Genomic DNA, 21199 nt, shown 5'->3' on the forward strand with positions numbered 1-21199 from the left:
GAATAATTTTTGATTGGTTGATTTTAAAAATCGCGCCAAAATTAATTATTGTTTCGGACATTTGCAATTTCGGACAAATGAAAATTAATTCAATTGCAAATAAATTATTTTAATTGCCTTTTTTTAAAAAAAAAATATTCTATTTTACGAAAGTTCTATTTTACAATAAATTTTATTTTACAACAATTCTATTTTGCAAAAATTCTTTTTTGAAAAATTCTATTTCACAAAATTTTAGTTTTAAATTTTAATTGCCTTTTTTTTAAAACAAAATATTCAATTTTACGAAAATTCTATTTTACAATAAATTTTATTTTACAACAATTCTATTTTGCAAAAATTCTTTTTTAAAAAATTCTATTTCACTAAATTATATTTTAGAAAAATTCTCTATTTTAGAAAATTCCGTTTTAAAAAAATTATATTTAAAAAAAATCCATTTTAAAAAATACTATTTTGCAAAAATTCCATTTTACAGAAATTGTATTTTAAAAAAGCGCAAAAAAGTTTTTCAAAATTGTATAATATTATTAATAATAAATAATAATAAATGCTGAATTATCGAAATGTATAAAAATAAATAATTAATTAGTTATTGAGTAATTTTTTCGAAATAGCAATTTTTTTCCATTTTTATTTTAGATTTTTTATTTATATTTTTTGAAATTTATAAAATATTTTTTTTTTATGTAATCGACGACAATTTAGAGTTTTAAAAAAAATTGGGACGCATGATTATATTCTAAAAATTATTAGTTAGAATTTTCATTTTTATAAAATTTCATTTGTCATAATTTATTTTTGAGCCGAATTTTTATTTATTCGAATTAGTATTTTGCAGAATTTTTATCAAAACGATTTTCTACATTACAGAGAATTTTTATAAAACCAAAAATTCACTTCACAGAATTTTTATTTGTTCGAATTTTTATTTGCTCGAATTTTCATTTAACATATAATAGGAATTTTAAAGAATTTGGGTAGAATTTCATTGCATAGAATTTTCATTTGTTCGAATTATTATTTGATATAATTTTCCATATAACCAATTATTCATGCTACAGAATTTTTAAATTAACCGAAAAATCATTTAACAGAATTTCTAATTAATAGAATTTTCATTTGTCCGAAATTGCAAATGTTCGAACAATCGCTTTTTGGCGCGATTTTTAAAATCAACCAATAACAATTTTATGGATAATTTTTGATTGGTTGATTTTTGAAAATCGCGCCAAAATTGATTGTTGTTTCGAAAATTTGCAATTTCGGACAAATGAAAATTCTATCAAATTAGAAATTCTGTTAAATGATTTTTCTGTTAAGTAAAAATTCTACAGAAAAAGTCGATTTTGTGGAAATTATATCAAAATAATAATTCAAACAGATGAAAATTTATCTGAAAATTAAATTTTGTGCAATGAAATTTTGTGCAATGAAATTTTGTGCAATGAAATTTTGTGCAATGAAATTCTGTGCAATAAAAATTATTTAAAATGTCTATTTATGTTAAATAAAAATTCTGACAAATAAAAATCCTGTGAAGTGAATTTTCGATTATATAAAAATTTTGTTTATATAGAAAATCGTTTTTATGAAAATTCTGCAAAATACTAATTTGAACAAATAAAAATTCGGCTCAAAAATAAATTATGACAAATGAAATTTTTATTTGTTTGAATTAGTATTTTACGGAATTTTCATCAAAACGATTTTCTATATTACAGAATTTTTATATAACCAAAAAATTCATTTCACAGAATTTTTATTTGTTCGAATTTTTATTTACTCGAATTTTAAAATTATTAATTATTTAAATTATTAATTCGAAGAAATAAAAATTTGTCTCAAAAATAATTATGACAAATGAAATTCGATAAAATTGAAATTTTAACAATTTTTAAAACATAATCATGCGTCTTATAAAAATAATAATTAGAAATTAATAAAAAGAAATTTTCAAAATCAAAAAATTTGAATAGTAAAAATACTCAACCAAGTACAAAATTTGTGATTTAATAATTTTGTTTTGAAATTTGAAAATTATCTCGCCTCCAAACTATGATATTCCATTTTGGAAATTAATTTTCAAACTTTTTGAAAACTTTAGAAAACTTTTTAACTACTTTTTTAACTTAATTAAATAATGTAATTTAATAATTTCAATTTTGTTGGTTTATTTTATTTTATTTTTTATCTACTTTGCAATTACAATTTTAATTTTCGAAAGCAAATTTTTTTCTTTAATCAAAAGAGTTTCTTTTTTTTTAGAAGAAAAGCATAATTAGATATTTTTATGTCTTATAAAAAAAATGTCTTTCCTCTTCTGGGAAATTTAGAAAAATTGCCTTCTTTAAAATAAAAATTTAATTTCCCAATTTTCTATAAAAAATTTAATGTACTAAGTTTTTTCATTACTTTACGCGCATAATACAAATTTTTTCACTCACTTTTTTTGTTGATTTTCAATATTTTCATTTAATTACAATTCTAATTTTTCTAATTTTTAATTTTTTAAATTTTTTAATTAGGTATAATTTTAACTTTTTTAATTTTAATTTTTTTAATTTTAATTTTAACTATTTTAATTTTATCTCTTTTTAATAATAATAAAAAAAAATAATTCCCCTTTAATAGAAAAATAAATATTCCAATTCCAAATTAAAATAAACCAAAATTGAATTTTAAAACAAGAATTGAAACTCTAAAATAAAAATAAAAAAAAACTAGAAGCACCAAAATGGGGTTAAACATATAAAAAAAAACGAGAATAAAAATAAAATTCAAACAGAAATAAAAATAATGATAAAACCAGAAATAAAAAAAAAAAAAAAAAAGAGGAAATAAAAACAAAATGAAAACAGGAAATAAAATAGATAAACTTGAAAAAAAAGAAGAAGGAAAATAGAAAAAAAAAAAAAAATAGAATAATGATGATCGTAATGTATATATATAAGAGTCAAAGCCAGTGAATTTACGATCGCCACAAACTAGAATAAAATTGAATACTTGAGATTATTATAAAAGTTTCATGGACTTGAATGGATTTTACGATTGGCAAAAGCGAGTTGCATAATTAGCTTTGGGAACTTGGTCTATGCATCGCCTTTTTGATAATAATGAATATTGTGTGCATTTGACATTTATTCGTCTCTCGACATTATTATTTTATTTCTTTTTTTTCGTTTTTTTTTTCAATTAAAAAGTCATGACAATAAATTATATCTAACTCACGAGTGTTTTTCTATTATTTTTGCTTTAAATATTTATTTTTGTTTCACATATGATCAGAATTTATTTGAATCTACAAAACTTTTAATTTTAATAATTTACTATTTCTAATTATTACAAATAAATAATTAATTTTTTCTAATTTTTTTAAAATTATTTTATTTCAAAAATAAACCGGACACGCCCTGTATTATTTATTATTATTATTATTATTTTTATTATTATTTTTTATTATTTATTATTATTATTATTTGTATTATTATTATTTTTATTTTTTATTATTATTATTATTATTTTTATTATTTTTAATTAATTAATTAAAAATTCCAACAAAATATATATAAAATAGTGTGTAAAATTGTGAAACTATTTTGGATTTATTTAAAAATTTTTTTAAAGGTAATAGAGAGTTGAAAAAAAAAATTTTATTCTCTGAAAATAAACTCTCCAAGCCAAGTTTGAAAAGAATCGATAATAGTGATTAAAATCTCATTTTAATCAGCTTAACTTTAAATGAAAAGAAATAATTCTCTGCAAATCCTTTATCGGATCATCGTTTGAAAATATATATATATATATATATAAACTCTTGTCGTTATGAATTGAAAAATCCCTCGTGGAAAGAAAAAAAAAATTTTTTTTCTCAATTTAAAAATAACAATAGATATATTTTTTCCCATACATACTTACTTTTTCATTTCTTGATATTTATATACTCAAAATTTTTTTTTTTCTATTCATTTTTTTTTATGCATTTTCATTTATATTTGTTATACATATTTTTTATTTTTATACATTTTTAGTTCTCAATTTTCATTGTACTTTTTTTTTAATTATTTTTCTTTATATACATATATGTTTTACTTTTTAATTCTATTTTTACACTTTTATCTTATAATTTTTATTTTATACATACATTTATTTTTATGACATTTTTTTTTCTTTTTCTATTTTCAGTTCCACTTTTTTTTCCCATTTTCACATTTATTCTATTTTCATTGTCATTTCCATTGTATTTTTATTAAATTCATTTTTTTAGTTCTCATCTCTTTCTTTTTTTTTGGAGAAAAAAATATTTAAAAGAAAATTAATTAAAAATTTTTTTTAATTATAATTTTAATAGAGAATTTTTTTTTTTTATTTTTATTGTAAAAGAAATAAATTATTTATATATTATTTTTAATATTAATAAATTTATAAAAAATAAAATTTCAAATAAAAAAAATATTACAAATAATAATTTAAATAATTAAATAAATAATAATAATAATAATGATAATAATGATAATGAAAAATTAATTTATTGATCAGTATTTCGATTTTTGCAGAAAAAAAAACTAATCTGACTGTGTCTTCCAGGAGAAACTGATGCTGAGAACAAAAGTTGTGGTGGCACTTTATCCATTCCGAGCCATCGAGGGAGGCGATTTGTCACTCGTAAAGGTAATAACTACCTGACTAATTAAGATTCAATTAATTACAAAACGCGAACACATGAGAAAGCAAATTTTTAACACTAGAATGCATTCGTAGTGCTCAATTTCTTTTTAATTTGATTCGCGCGCGCAGAGAGTTGATAAATAGAGCTCTGAGCAATCATTTTTTTTTTTTTTTTTAATTTTATTTTAATTCTCCCATTTAAAAACCAAAAAAAAAAAAAAAAAAAAAAAAGGGCGAATCAAATCCAGCTAATTCTTATTTTTCAATCAATTTCCCACAGTATAATAATTTTCTTCTTTTTCATTTCATCGTTTCAGGGTAAAGAGTACGAGGTTCTCGATGACTCCCAAGAGCATTGGTGGAAAGTCAAAGACGAAAATGGGTGAGCAATTAATTAAAAAAAAAAAAAAAAAAAGAAAATTTTTTTTTTTTTTAAATAGAAATTCGAGAGGAAAATTCGATCTTTACGCTGGGGGAATTAAAAGTGAAAATTTTTTTATCAAAATTGTTTTTCACAATCAATTTTTTAAAAATCTGTTTGAATTTTTTTGATTTTAATTCCAGTTAATTAATTTAATTAACATTTATTGCCTTTAGTTTATTTTTTATTTATTTATTCCTTTTTATTATTTTTTATTATTTTTTATTTTTTTTATTTATTCATTTTGTTTTATTTATTTTTTATTTACTTTTATTCAATTTTATTTATTTATTTTTACTTGTTTTTTTATTTTACTATTTTTATTCATTTTTATTTCTTTGTTAAGTATTTTATTTATTTTTATATTCATTTATTTGTTCTTATTTTTATTCATTTTTGTACTTTTATTCATTTTTGTACATTTTTTCATTTATTTTTATTTCCTTGTTACTTTTATGGAAAATAATTTCTTTTTTTTTCTTTTATTCAATTATAAAATTAATTTCTCAAAAATTTCAATTTTAAAAATTATTTTCATTAAGTAATTGATTTTTTTTATTCAGTTTATAAAATTTTAATATTGGCAATAATAATTTTAAATTGAAATATCCACAAATACTAATAATTTTTGTATTTAATAATAAAAATTATTAATTTTTTAAATTCAATTTATAAAATTTTAATTATAACAATAATTTCAAATTGAAATATCCACAAAAATTTTGAATGAAAATTTTTCACGAACAAAATTTTATTCTAATCAAATATATACAATTAAAATTTGAATATAATTGTCGCGCAATTTTCTTTTGAAATAAAATTAAAAATACTTTCCGATATATTGTAGATAATAAAAAATATAAAAACGAAAGAATTTTTCATCTACTTTGTAGGAAAAAACTATGATAAAATTATATAAAATAAAATGAAAAAAAAAAAATATACAAATAATAAATAAAAAAAAATAAAGAAAATTAAATGAAAATAAAAATAAATAAATATAAATAAATATAAAAAAATAAGTAAAATAAGTAAAATAAACAAAAATAGAAAATTGAATTTTCCGGATAAAAAAAAAAACAAAATCGGATTTGTTTTTTCGCACACACGTGCGCGTAGAGAAAAATGAAAGCTCTAATTTTCCTCAAGAAAAATGCTTATTGTATTTGGATCTAAACAGGAAAAACTAAAAGTAGAAACGTGCTCGTTTCGGTTTTCTTTTTTTTTTTTTTTTTCTCTTTCAGTTCCATTGGATATATACCAAGCAATTACGTGAAGGAAAAGGAACTTCTGGGTCTGCAAAAATACGAGTAAGTACAATAAATAAAAATAAAAAGAAGGAAAAAAAGAAAAAGAAGAATAAGAAAATACTAATTTCTCATTCTTCTTTAATAATAAAGTTGATATAGACAAAAAAAAAAAGTTTTTTCCAACTCTCTCACTCTTAATAATTAAATAACTCTCGTAAAGTCTGTTGCGCACTTTGTTCCTAATATAAAATGAACTTTTACAAAAGGAGGAGGAAGAAGAAGGGAAAAAAAAAGAAAATAGAGAACAAGAGCTTCCCAGTGTGGATTATTTAAATAATAATGGAGACAAAATCGAGCAAAGAAAATGAGATAGCGAAAATGGAGAGAATTAGCAATCTCATAATATGCTAAGCCGTGCAAAGGAATAGTCGCATTTTTCGCATCATTGCACAATAAGTGAGGCGACTTATTTCACCGAAATGTTCTTTTCCTGAAAATTAGAGTATGTGCGCGCTCACGCCTTTATGTGAATTAAAATTAAATTAATTTCGATGAGATCTTTTCTTTCTTTTTTTTTTTTTTGAAAATGGTATTACAATTTCCGAAAATATAAAAACCCTCTTTTTTAAAATTATACAAAAAAAATTAAAAATATTCCAAATTGTTTTTCAAAATAATTTTTTACCTTTGGAAAATTCGAGAAAATTATAAATTTAAAAATTATAATTATTATTCTGTTAAATAATTATAATTTTCTATATTACAAAATTTTTATATAATCGAAAATTTACTTCACAGGATTTTTATTTGTCAAAATTTTTATTTAACATAAATAGAAATTTTAAATAATTTTTATTGCATAGAATTTCATTGCACAAAATTTAATTTTCAGATAAATTTTCATCTGTTCGAATTATTATTTGATATAATCAAAATCGACTTTTTCTGTAGAATTTTTAACTTAACAGAAAAATCATTTAACAGAATTTCTAATTTGATAGAATTTTCATTTGTCCGAAATTGCAAATATCCGAAACGACAATCAATTTTGGCGCGATTTTCAAAAATCAACCAATCAAAAATTATCCATAAAATTGTTATTGGTTGATTTTAAAAATTGCGCCAAAATCGATTGTTCGGACATTTGCAATTTCGGACAAATGAAAATTCTATTAATTAGAAATTCTGTTAAATGATTTTTCGCTTAATTTAAAAATTCTGTAGCATGAAAAATTGGTTATATGGAAAATTATATCAAATAATAATTCGAACAAATGAAAATTCTATGCAATGAAATTTTACCCAATAAAAATTCTTTAAAATTTCTATTATATATTAAATGAAAATTCGAGTAAATAAAAATTCGAACAAATAAAAATCCTGTGAAGTGAATTTTCAATTATATAAAAATTTTGTAATTTAGAAAATCGTTTTGATAAAAATTCTGCAAAATACTAATTCGAATAAATAAAAATTTGGCTCAAAAATAAATTATGACAAATGAAATTTTATAAAAATGAAAATTCTAACTAATAATTTTTAGAATATAATAATGCGTCCCAATTTTTTTTTAAACTGTAAATTGTCTTCGATTACATTAAAAAAAAAAATATTTTATAAATTTCAAAAATTATAAATAAAAAATCTAAAATAAAAATGGAAAAAAAATTTGCTATTTCGAAAAAATTACTCAAAAACTAATTAATTATTTATTTTTATACATTTCGATAATTCAGCATTTATTATTATTTATTATTAATAATATTATACAATTTTGAAAAACTTTTTTGCACTTTTTTTAAAATATAATTTCTGTAAAATGGAGTTTTTGTAAAATAGTATTTTTTAAAATGGATTTTTTTTAAATATAATTTTTTTAAAACGGAATTTTCTAAAATAGAATTTTGTGAAATAGAATTTTTTAAAAAAGAATTTTTGCAAAATAAAATTCATTGTAAAATAAAATTCATTGTAAAATAAAATTCATTGTAAATTAGAATTTTCGTAAAATAGAATATTGTTTTTTTTTTTAAAAAAAAGGCAATTAAAATAATTTATTTGCAATTGAATTAATTTTCATCGAAAAAAAGAAATTAATTTAATTAATTAAAAATTAATGAAAAAAAAAAATTGAAAAAGAATGAATGATGAGAAAAAGTATAGAATAATATTTAGAACACAAGAAAAAGAAAAAAAAGAGAAAAAAGAATCAAGTTGATAAAAATATTAATTTTCAAGGCAAATTTATGCGCCGTTGCTAATTAAAGTTTGCACGAAAGAGAAAAACAAAACTCGTCGAGTGAATAATTTTAATAATCGAAATCGTATACAAAAGCAGTGACGGGAAAACGCGAGAAGAAAAAAAAACGAAACATTACTCGATTCTCGTAAATTTTTCCTCAAAAAAAAAATAAATAAATAAATAAATAAAAATTTGGTAAATTGTTGTTCCTACATAAAAGTAACAAGTTCCGAAAATTTTCATTAAAAAAAAGGTTTTGTAGAAAAAAAAATGGAATTATTTCGAAAATCAGTATTTTCAAATAGGAAGAAAATTTATTTAATTATTTTTCATTATATCTACATTTGTAAGATTTTTTTCCAATCTCTTTTTCAAAATTTATTTTTCAGTTTTTTGCTTGGGCAAATTTTTTTTTTCAATTGTAAAACAAATTTTTTTTTTTGATAATTTTTTACTTAATTATAAATAATTAATATTTTAGAAAATTGTTACTATTTAATTAATTAGCTAATTATCAAATGAGAGAAATAATAAAAATTTAAATATAAAAGTGGAACAACAAATGAATTTGCGAGAAAATGTTAAGAGAAACTAATTTTTTTTTTGAAAACATTTTTTTTCACATTTTCTAGAAAATCCATTGTTGTCCCACTTTCATATTTAAATATTTTATTTGGAAAAAAAATCTCATTATTCAAATAAAATTAAAAAAAAAAAAAAAAAGAAAATTATCCGAGGAAGTCAAAAATGAAAAATATATTATCATTTTTATTAGGAATAATATTTATAAATATTATTAAATAAATATTAAATATATTTAATTAGAATTAATAAAATATTAAATATTTATAATTATTATTATTAAATAAATATTAAAGTTTAGGAAGATATTTTCAATTTTCATATTTTGAAATACATTTGGAAATATTTTTAATTTTTATAATTAATAATTAAATAAATAAAATGAATAAATATTCGATTTTTAAATAAAAGTAATTAATGTTTAAATTAAATTATTTAATTTTTTAATTAAGTAATTTTAATTAATTTAATAAATTAAAAATTCCTATACGATTTTTTTATGCAAACCAAGTTAAAATTTGACTAATTTCTTACTTTTGTATAGAACAACAATTGACGAAAATTTTCAAAACCAATTTACAGGAAATTTTTAATTTTAATTTTTTTTGGAAAAAAAAAAATTTGTACTTTATGCGGATGTTTCGCTAAGCGTTTTCATAATACTAGAGAGTATCTTTCTCCTTCTTCTTCTTCTTCTCTCTTTCTCTTTTGTAAAATAGCACGCTTGTTAATTTACAACGAGGTACTTGTGACACGTTTTTTAAAAATTCTCTTTGTCATTTTGCAGGTGGTACGTTGGCGATATGTCGCGGCAACGGGCAGAGTCTTTACTGAAACAGGAGGAGAAAGAGGGCTGTTTCGTCGTCCGTAATTCCTCCACTAAAGGCCTCTATACACTCTCTCTTTATACGAAAATGTTAGTTTCCTTCAAGTACATAATATAACAACCGAAAAAAAAAAAAAAAAGAAGCATGGAAGGAGATGGAAAAGCTTTAAAGTGAATAATTGAATTAGGAAACTAAGACGCGAAACTTTTCAATTTTTTCTTCTCTACTCTTTTGTCTCACTTTTTTTTTTTTTTTTTTAAATTTAATTTCTATTCTCTCCGTCTCTCTTGAAAGATATATTTTTCCTTAAATCCAAACTTTTTGTCTCTAAATGTTTTTGTTACATTTTATTTTTGTTTTTTTTCTCCAAATTTTTCTAACTTTTTTTTTCAAAAGGAAATAACGTAATAAAAAATATTGCTAACAAAATTTAATTTTAATTTACAATTAAAATTTTTTCATTAAAAAAATCCTTAAAATCTTGTTTAAAAAATATTTTTTTTCATATTTTATTTCTCTTTTTTTTAATATTTACAAATACAAAATTTTTCCCTAATTTTTTTTTTTAATAATATTTACATTAAAATACACTTAATTTTTTTCTAATTTCTTTCTTTTTTTTCTAGAATTTTTTCATTTACAAAAAGTTTAAATTTTTTAAATTTTTTATTTATGTTTTAATTTTGCGAAATTCCTTTTCCCTCTTTCGCGGAGGGAATTTTCCGTTTATTCAGTTTCCTTGTTTTAGTACAATTTCAAATAAGAATCTTTGTAACTAATATAATGGAGAATTTGTCAGCATTATTCAAAATTATAAATTAGCAACGATTATTCACTTTAGACTTTGCCAATTCAACATTTGTCACTCCTCAGGTGTAAAGAGAGCTTTTAGCTTTAAAGCTACATTTATTAATGATGAAAATAGATCAAATCGAATGAAAACAAATTTCATTTCATGTCTTAAATATACGATAAATTCTAAATTATTAAGACTGCCTCTGTCTATTTCAAATTTATTTATTGAAAACAATTTTTTTTTTTTTTTTTTTAATCAACTATACCTAATTTTTGAAATAATTCAATTTTCTCTTATTTACTTAATTTTTTTTTTAATATTTTAGTTTTCGAAGAGGTAATTTTTTAATTATTCAATTTTTTCATAAGTTAATGTTTTAAATATTTCATTTTTCAAAAAATTAATTTTTCCGAAAAATTAATTTTGTAATTATTTAGTTTTTCCAAAAAATAGTGTTTCAAATATTTAATTTTTCCAAAAGTTAATGTTTCAAATATTTAATTTTTCCAAATGTTAATGTTTCAAATATTTAATTTTTCCAAAAGTGAATTTTTTACTGAGGTAAATTTTTTAATTTTTCCAAAAAATTAAGTTTTTAAATATTCAATTTTTGATTATAATTATTCTAATTATTTAATTAATTATTAATAATTACGATTATATTTAATTATAATAATTATATTAAATAATTATAATTAATAATTATAATCATTATAATTAATAATCATTTATTTCGTTTTTTTAAATAATGAAAAACAAAAAAATTTAATTAAATGCAATAAATTAATATTAAAAAAAAAAAATACATAGTACATTTAGTTAAATATCGAGGTTTTGATTTTGAGGAATTTTAATATATAAATTATAATATATATATAATAGCGTTGAAAGGGGTTGGTGGTGGTGATATTGGTTTGAGTGACGGGAAATTATTTGGATTAATGAATTACCCTGTGGTTAAATTTCAGTCCCCATCCCCATGTCAAACACTACCACATCAAACAAAATTCAAGAGGAGAATTCTACCTGTCAGAGAAGCATTGCGCCTCTTCTATTCCCGATCTCGTCAATTATCACAAACATAACAGTGGTGGACTTGCCAGTAGACTGAAAGCGAGTCCTTGTGATCGTCCAGTTCCAGCCACTGCTGGTTTAAGTCATGGTGAGAAAACATTATTATTATTATTTTTTTTTTCCCCACACATATATGTAATTTTGTGCTAATAAAATAAAGAGGGGGAAAAAAAATTCCACAATTTCATAAGCGTAAAATTAACTGTAAAAATTAATTTACAAAAAAATTATTATTATTTCGTCGAATTTTATTAGCTGGAATTTAAATTAGCTGAATTTTTATTTAACAGAAATTTAATTTAGCCAAATTTTTATTTTTTTTCAAATTATTATTTAACAAAATTTAATTTAGCCCAATTTTTTTCGAATTATTATTTAACAGAATTTAATTTAGCCAAATTTTTATTTAGCCCAATTTTTTTCGAATTATTATTGAACAGAATTTAATTTTGCCGCGTTTTTATTTAGCCCAAGTTTTAATTTTTTCGAATTATTATTTCACAGAATTTAATTTAACGGAAGTTTCAATTTTTTTCGAATTTTTATTTAACAGAAATTTAAATTAGTCGAATTATTATTTAACAGAATTTAATTTAACCACATTTTCATTTTTTCGAATTTTTATTAAATAAAAATTTAATTTAGCCAAAAATTTTATTCTTTCGAATTATTATTGAACATAATTTATATTTAGCCAAAGTTATATTTAACAGAAATTTAATTCAGGCCAAGTTTAATTTTTTCAAATTATTATTTAACAAAATTTAATTCAGGCCAAGTTTAATTTTTTCAAATTATTATTTAACAAAATTTAATTAAGCCGAATTTATATTTAACAAAAATTTAATTTAGTCGAATTATTATTTAACAGAATTTAATTTAACCCTAAAGTTTCATTTTTTTCGAATTTTTATTTAACAAAAATTTAATTTAGCCGAAGTTTTATTCTTTCAAATTATTATTGAACATAATTTATATTTAGCCAAAGTTATATTTAACAGAAATTTAATTTAGCCCAAGTTTTATTTTTTTCAAATTATTATTTAAGAGAATTTATATTTAGCCGAAGTTATATTCAACAGAAATTTAATTTAGTCGAATTATTATTTAACAGAATTTAATTTAACCAAAATTTCATTTTTTCGAATTTTTATTAAATAAAAATTTAATTTAGCCAAAAATTTTATTCTTTCGAATTATTATTGAACATAATTTATATTTAGCCAAAGTTATATTTAACAGAAATTTAATTCAGGCCAAGTTTAATTTTTTCAAATTATTATTTAACAAAATTTAATTCAGGTCAAGTTTAATTTTTTCAAATTATTATTTAACAAAATTTGATTAAGCCGAATTTATATTTAACAGAAATTTAATTTAGTCGAATTATTATTTAACAGAAATTTAATTTAGCCTAATTTTTATGTAACAAATTTAATTTACCCGTAGTTTTATTTAACAGAAATTTAATGTAGCACAAGTTTTATTTTTTTTCAAATTATTATTTAAGAGAATTTATTAATATATTTAGCCGAAGTTATATTCAACAGAAATTTAAGTTAGCCGAATTTTTATTTTTTTTCCGAAATTATTATTTAACAGAATTTAATTTAGCCGAATTTTTTGTGAACAATTTTCATTCGTTCAAAAATAAATATCTGTTAAAAAAATATTGTTTGGCGCTAATTTTAAAATTTAGTGTAAAAATAATCATCGATTATTATAATATTTAAAAATGTTTTTTAGAATTTTTTTTTCATTATTTTCCAAAATTGAAAAAACGAAAAAAAAATTAATAATCAAATTTTGTACTTTAAAAAAACGCTTTCTATAACTTAAAAAAAATATTTATTTATATTATAAAAATAAATTGTAAATAATATTTCAATTATTAATTATTTTGTGTTATCGATAAATTTTTTATTTTACAAATTCCGTTAAATGGAAAATTCAGTGAATCGTAAAATCTAAAAAAAAAAAATAATTTAATAGAAATTCCAATATAGGTAAATAAAATATCGATGAAATAAAATTTTTTTTTGCTACTAAAATTCGTTTCAATATAAAATTCTACATATAAAATTCAATTACGTATATAAATTCAATTACGTATATAAATTCAAAATTAAAATTTATATATAAATTTTTGAAACAAATTCGAAATCAATTTTTAGAAAACCGCGTGGAATAATTTCTTTTGTTTTATGTTTGTACAAATTTATTTTTCCTTTTTTTTTATTGTTTTCTATAAAATTAATAAAAATTAAATTAAAATAAAAAAAACAAAAATAAATATTTTTTTTTTAATAAAATAAAAAAAAACAAAAATAAATATTTTATTTTTAATAAAACAAAAAAAGGTATATAAAAAAAAATTTCATTCAATTTTTTGTAAGCGATTGAAATTATTTTTTACTTTTGTAAAAGTGTCAATAATTATATTTAAAAAAAATTTTCATTTCACGAAGACAAATTGTCATTTATATGCCAGAGGAACTGATTATCAATTAAAAGTTCAATTAAAAATCCCTTTTACTCACTCCCTCCACTTTTTCTCTCTTTTCGCTTCTGAAGTGTCACCTATTTAATGAACTAATCTTTCCCTACGTTCTCAGCGAAATTTCACCTCCAGTAAATCTGCCCGCATCAGATATAGCTTCTACTATATAACAAAAGCCTCTCTCTCTCTCTTTCTTTCTGTAAAATGTAAAGCTTGAGAATCTCCGATTTTCCATTACAGATAAATGGGAAATTGATCCAGCCGAGCTGCATTTATTGGAAGAACTCGGTTCTGGCCAGTTTGGTGTCGTGCGAAGAGGCATCTGGCGTGGATCAATTGACGTTGCTGTCAAAATGATGAAAGAAGGCACCATGTCTGAAGATGATTTTATTGAAGAAGCTAAAGTGATGACGTGAGTGAATATTTCAATATTTTTTCCTCTCCTTCTGTTTTTATTTTTCATTTTTTTTTTTTTTTTTTTGGTCATCGGAAAAAATATTGACAAGTACAGAAAAAGAGATTAATTAATTATTAATGCCATGGCAGAGCTTCTATAATATAAATTAAGAAAAAAGGGTGTTCCAATATTTTTAGTTAAAAAGAAAATCAATTTTAGATTTATAAAATCGCGATATTGGAATTTTTTTTTTTTTTTTTTCAACAATCGGATGGAATTTTTTTTTTTCGAAAAATAAAAAAAATTGTGTTCTCTTCCGCATCACCCTGGAGGTGGAACACTAGACGCGTTCTTTAACGTGCATCCCCATTACACAGATTGTTCAATTAAAAATCAAAAAATTAATTTTTAATTTGTCCAATTAAAAATCAAAAAAAAAAAATGATTTTTAATTTGTCCAATTAAAAATCAAAAAAAAAATAATTTTTAATTTGTCCAATTAAAAATTGAAAAATTAATTTTTAATTGGACGAAAAGTGGGCAATAGGCCTAACCACGCCACAACAGTAAAAAAAAATATTTCGGCAATATTTAGCATATTTCGAATATTTGCCGGCTTATATTCGAAATATTTTAAATATTGAACAATATATTTTCGTACTGTGGGAGAGCTGAAAGAAAAAAATTATTATTATTATTAACAACCGGAAACAGAAAAATATTATTAAAAAAAAAAACCTGAAACAGAAAAATTCATTATTAACAACTTGAAACAGAAAATAATCCATAATTACAAATCTGAAAGAGAAAAAAATTATTATTAGAAACCTGAAACAGACAAAAAATTATTAAAAACCTGAAACAGAAAAAAAATTATTAAAAACCTAAAACAGAAAAAAAATTATTAAAAACCTGAAACAGAAAAAAAATTATTAAAAACCTAAAACAGAAAAAAATTATTAAAACCTGAAACAGAAAAAAATAATTATTATTAAAAACCTGAAACAGAAAAAAGTTTTATTAGTATCCACCTGAAAAGAAAAAAAGTTTTATAATTAGTATCCATCTGAAAAAGAAAAAAAGTTACTTTGTTGTAACTTTGTTTTTCCTTCAGGAAAAAAAGAAAAAAAGTTACAATATTGTAAATTTGTTTCTTTTTTGGAACAATTTGTAAACAAAATTTATATTAACACAAACTGAAAAAGAAAAAATGTTACAAAAATTGTAACTTTGTTTCTCTTTCAGTAACAATTTGTAAAAAAAATCTATTATATAATAACAAGCTAAAAAAGAAAAAAGTTACATTATAATAACTTTGTTTCTGTTTTAGAACAAAAGACAAGCATAAAAAGAAAAAAATTGTATTATTATTATTATTATCCACCTGAAAATGAAACAAATTATTATTAACAACATGAAACAAAAAAATATTATTAACAACCTGAAACAAAAAAATATTATTAAAAACCTGAAACAAAAAATTCATTATTAAAATCCTGAAACAGAAAAAATTTATTATTAAAATCCTGAAACAGAAAAAATTTATTATTAAATACCTGAAACAGAAAAAATTTTTATTAGTACGCATCTGAAAGAGAAAAAAATTTACACCGTTGTAACTTTTTTTCTCTTTCAGTAACAATGTGAAATCTGAAACAGAAAAAATTTCACTATTAAAAACCTGAAACAGAAAAAATTCATTATTAAAAACCTGAAACAGAAAAAATTCATTATTAAAAACCTGAAACAGAAAAAATTCATTATTAAAAACCTGAAACAGAAAAAATTTATTATTAAATACCTGAAACAGAAAAAAATTTTATTAGTACGTGTCTGAAAAAGAAAAAAAGTTACAAAGAAACTTTGTTTCTTTTTCAGAAAAAAAGAGAAAAAAAGTTACAATACTGTAACTTTGTTTCTGTTTTAGAACAAAAGAGAAGCATAAAAAGAAAAAAATCGTATTATTATTATTATCAACCTGAAAATGAAAAAAAATTATTATTATCAACCTGAAAATGAAAAAAAATTATTATTAACAACCTGACACAAAAAAATATTATTAACAACCTGAAACAAAAAAATATTATTAAAAACCTGAAACAAAAAATTCATTATTAAAATCCTGAAACAGAAAAAATTTATTATTAAAATCCTGAAACAGAAAAAATTTATTATTAAATACCTGAAACAGAAAAAATTTTTATTAGTACGCATCTGAAAGAGAAAAAAATTTACACCGTTGTAACTTTTTTTCTCTTTCAGTAACAATGTGAAATCTGAAACAGAAAAAATTTCACTATTAAAAACCTGAAACAGAAAAAATTCATTATTAAAAACCTGAAACAGAAAAAATTCATTATTAAAAACCTGAAACAGAAAAAATTCATTATTAAAAACCTGAAACAGAAAAAATTTATTATTAAATACCTGAAACAGAAAAAAATTTTATTAGTACGTGTCTGAAAAAGAAAAAAAGTTACAAAGAAACTTTGTTTCTTTTTCAGAAAAAAAGAGAAAAAAAGTTACAATACTGTAACTTTGTTTCTGTTTTAGAACAAAAGAGAAGCATAAAAAGAAAAAAATCGTATTATTATTATTATCAACCTGAAAATGAAAAAAAATTATTATTATCAACCTGAAAATGAAAAAAAATTATTATTAACAACCTGACACAAAAAAATATTATTAACAACCTGAAACAAAAAAATATTATTAAAAACCTGAAACAAAAAATTCATTATTAAAATCCTGAAACAGAAAAAATTTATTATTAAAATCCTGAAACAGAAAAAATTTATTATTAAAAACCTGAAACAGAAAAAACTTTTGATTAGTATGCATCTGAAAGAGAAAAAAAGTTACACCGTTGTAACTTTTTTTCTCTTTCAGTAACAATGTGAAATCTGAAACAGAAAAAATTTCACTATTAAAAACCTGAAACAGAAAAAATTCATTATTAAAAACCTGAAACAGAAAAAATTCATTATTAAAAACCTGAAACAGAAAAAATTCATTATTAAAAACCTGAAACAGAAAAAATTTATTATTAAATACCTGAAACAGAAAAAAATTTTATTAGTACGTGTCTGAAAAAGAAAAAAAGTTACAAAGAAACTTTGTTTCTTTTTCAGAAAAAAAGAGAAAAAAAGTTACAATACTGTAACTTTGTTTCTGTTTTAGAACAAAAGAGAAGCATAAAAAGAAAAAAATCGTATTATTATTATTATCAACCTGAAAATGAAAAAAAATTATTATTATCAACCTGAAAATGAAAAAAAATTATTATTAACAACCTGACACAAAAAAATATTATTAACAACCTGAAACAAAAAAATATTATTAAAAACCTGAAACAAAAAATTCATTATTAAAATCCTGAAACAGAAAAAATTTATTATTAAAATCCTGAAACAGAAAAAATTTATTATTAAAAACCTGAAACAGAAAAAACTTTTGATTAGTATGCATCTGAAAGAGAAAAAAAGTTACACCGTTGTAACTTTGTTTTTCTTTCAGGAAAAAAGAGAAAAAAAGTTACAAACTTTTTTTCTCTTTCAGTAACAATGTGAAATCTGAAACAAAAAAAATTTCACTACACTAGAGTCTCCGAAGAGAGGACAGGAAGAGTCTTGGACCTCTCTACGGAATTCGTCCTTGACGCCGAAAATTGTAAACACTCCAGGGCCGTATACATTCTATTACATACATTCTATTACACACATAAAACACTGCGCGAGAAAGGTACACTAAAAACAAACGCTCCTGAGTTCACGTTCCTCTTTCTGATCCCGCCCATCTCTTCCCCCCTCACTCCTTACCGCGCCGCGTCACTACTTAGTCCTCTCTTCAGAAGTCCTCTCTTGGGAGACTCCAGTGTATTAAAAACCTGAAACAGAAAAAAATCATTATTAAAAACCTGAAACAGAAAAAATTCATTATTAAAAACCTGAAACAGAAAAAATTCATTATTAAAAACCTGAAACAGAAAAAATTTATTATTAAATACCTGACACAGTAAAAATTTTTGATTAGTACATGTCTGAAAAAGAAAAAAAGTTACAAAGAAACTTTGTTTCTTTTTCAGAATAAAAAAAGAGAAAAAAAGTTACAATATTGTAACTTTGTTTCTGTTTTAGTATAACAACATGGAAAAAATATTCATATTAATAATCAGAAGCAGAAAAAAAATGTAAAAATACAACAAAAAAAATTTCTCACCACGATGATTTTGCTGAAAGAAAAATTATTAAACACAATACAAACAAAATATTTCAGCTCATTTACAGTTTTATTTGGAAAAAAAACGGAACTTTTTTCCAAATAAAAGTGTAAATAAACAAATTTTTTTACAAAATGAAAAAATAGAAGATAGCGACACAGATAAATCATGCAAAAATTTTTTATAACTAAAAACGTTCACACACAAAAAATTGTTCCCTGCCTATACCTGTTTTTTGAAAAAAATTTACTTCACACTCATTCTAGAAAAAAACGACCTCCCTAGCTATATCTAAAAAACGCGAAAATTCTAACGATTATCATTTTCGCATACCGCCCAGGTGCAAATTGACCTACACTAGGGATTACGTCCCGGAACGTATCCGTCACCTGAGCTTAATCACTCAAACAAAGCACTCAATAAACATTCAAGGAGGGCATGTTATTAAAATTTTAAAATTCTTTACTTTTGTAATGAAATTTCATGAAAATTTAATTTTTTTATTTCTCAAAAGAAAATTATTATATTTATATGAATAAAAATATTTCAATAGCAAAATTTAGATTATTTTTACTAAAAAAAAAAAAAAATTTCTTTTTACAATAAATATTTTGTTTTAATTTAATAATAAAAAATTTAATAATTTACTGTGAAATTGTTTGATAAAAAATTTTTTATAAACTATATATTGTAAACAAAAAAAAGAAAAAATTGTTTAATATTGCAAAAAAATTAATATATTAAACAGAAAAAAATGGGGAGTTTTATCCAAAACATATATGTGAACCTGAAATAAAATAACAACAAAATTTTAAATGTAAAAATACAAAAATTTTCCTACATTTAAAATTATTGTTTGCCATTTGTGATAATTAATTTCTAAAATATAGAATTTTAGAAATTAAACAATTTCAGGTTGTGTCGCTACGTTCAGAAATAAAATTCACTTGCCAATCGCGGATTCACCTCGACGGAGCGATGGCAGCATCGCCTCTTCGGGACCAGTCCCCCAGTGGCCCCTCTTCTATGCGGGGAGACCGGGGAACTATGCAGGGGCCATGCTTTCTCTGCATCCTCCTTCCTGTCCTTCAGTCTGAAAAATTCAAAAAGAAAAAAAAAATTTAGAAATCAGAAAAAAATACCAAAAATATTCGGAAATTAAAAAAAATAAAATAAAATTTTTTTTAAAAAGAAGGGGAAAATATATTCAAAAATTATTTTAAAAAATTCAAAAATTAGTAAAAAATAATATTCAAAAATTAGTAAAAAGTAATATTAAGAAAATAGAAAAAAAATAATGTTTAAAAATTAGGGGGAGGGGGAATACCTAAAAAAAATAGAGGAAAGTGCATTTAAAAATTAGGGAGAAAAATATTAGGAAAAAAAAAATAAGGAAAAAATCGCCAAAATTAAGAAAAAAAGTACTATTCAAAAATTAGAAAAAAAATATTAAAAAATTAATTAAATTAAAATAAATCATCAAAATTCTTCATACGACCCTGTACTTTTTTTTCATTTGCCATTTTTTACATTTAATTATTATTATAATTATAAAATAAAAAATAAAAAAATTCTCACAGTTAGAAATCAGAAAAAAAATATTCGGAAATGGAGATATTAAAAAAATAAGGGGAAAATATATTCAAAAATTATTTTAAAAAATTCAAAAATTAGTAAAAAAAAAATTCAAAAATTAGTAAAAAATAATATTCAAAAATTAGTAAAAAGTAATATTAAGAAAATAGAAAAAAAATAAGGGGGAGGGGGAATACCTAAAAAAATGGGGGAAAGTGCATTTAAAAATTAGGGAGAAAAATATTAGAAAAAAAAGAAAATTAGGAAAAAATCGCCAAAATTAAGAAAAAAAGTACTATTCAATAATTAGAAAAAAAATTCAAAAAATTAGAAAAAAATATTTAAAAATTAATTAAGTTAAAATAAATCATCAAAATTCTTCATACGGCCCTGTACTTTTTTTTCATTTGCCATTTTTTACATTTTATTATTATTATAATTATAAAAAAAATAATAATTAAAAAAATTAAATTAAATTATTATTTTCATTAAATTAAAATTATAATTAAAAAAAAAAAAAATTCTCACCGTGGACACCCTTCGCCCATGCCCGATTTCCATCCCGGAGCGGCACTCGAACGGTGGTTTCCAAAATTGGCAGCAAAAAAAAAAATCACACGCGGTTTTAAAAATTTCGTACACTCCTGG

General features: G+C 20.9%; 1 protein-coding gene across 4 annotated transcripts in view; it reads left to right on the forward strand.

The window, feature by feature from the left end:
* Nucleotides 1-21199, forward strand: part of LOC127281425 (tyrosine-protein kinase Btk29A) — an 84017-nt gene that overhangs the window by 51400 nt on the left and 11418 nt on the right. For all 4 annotated transcript variants that reach the window (XM_051305132.1, XM_051305133.1, XM_051305134.1 and 1 more), the window contains 6 exons: nt 4588-4671; nt 4986-5050; nt 6334-6399; nt 9951-10079; nt 11755-11948; nt 14601-14772. In XM_051305132.1, the coding sequence (XP_051161089.1) occupies nt 4588-4671; nt 4986-5050; nt 6334-6399; nt 9951-10079; nt 11755-11948; nt 14601-14772 (710 nt within the window). The remainder of the gene's footprint in view (nt 1-4587; nt 4672-4985; nt 5051-6333; nt 6400-9950; nt 10080-11754; nt 11949-14600; nt 14773-21199) is intronic.

This window comes from Leptopilina boulardi, unplaced genomic scaffold, assembly GCF_019393585.1.
Source record: "Leptopilina boulardi isolate dan_hultmark-lab unplaced genomic scaffold, ZJU_Lbou_2.1 LbouV2_266, whole genome shotgun sequence".
Taxonomy (NCBI): domain Eukaryota; kingdom Metazoa; phylum Arthropoda; class Insecta; order Hymenoptera; family Figitidae; genus Leptopilina; species Leptopilina boulardi.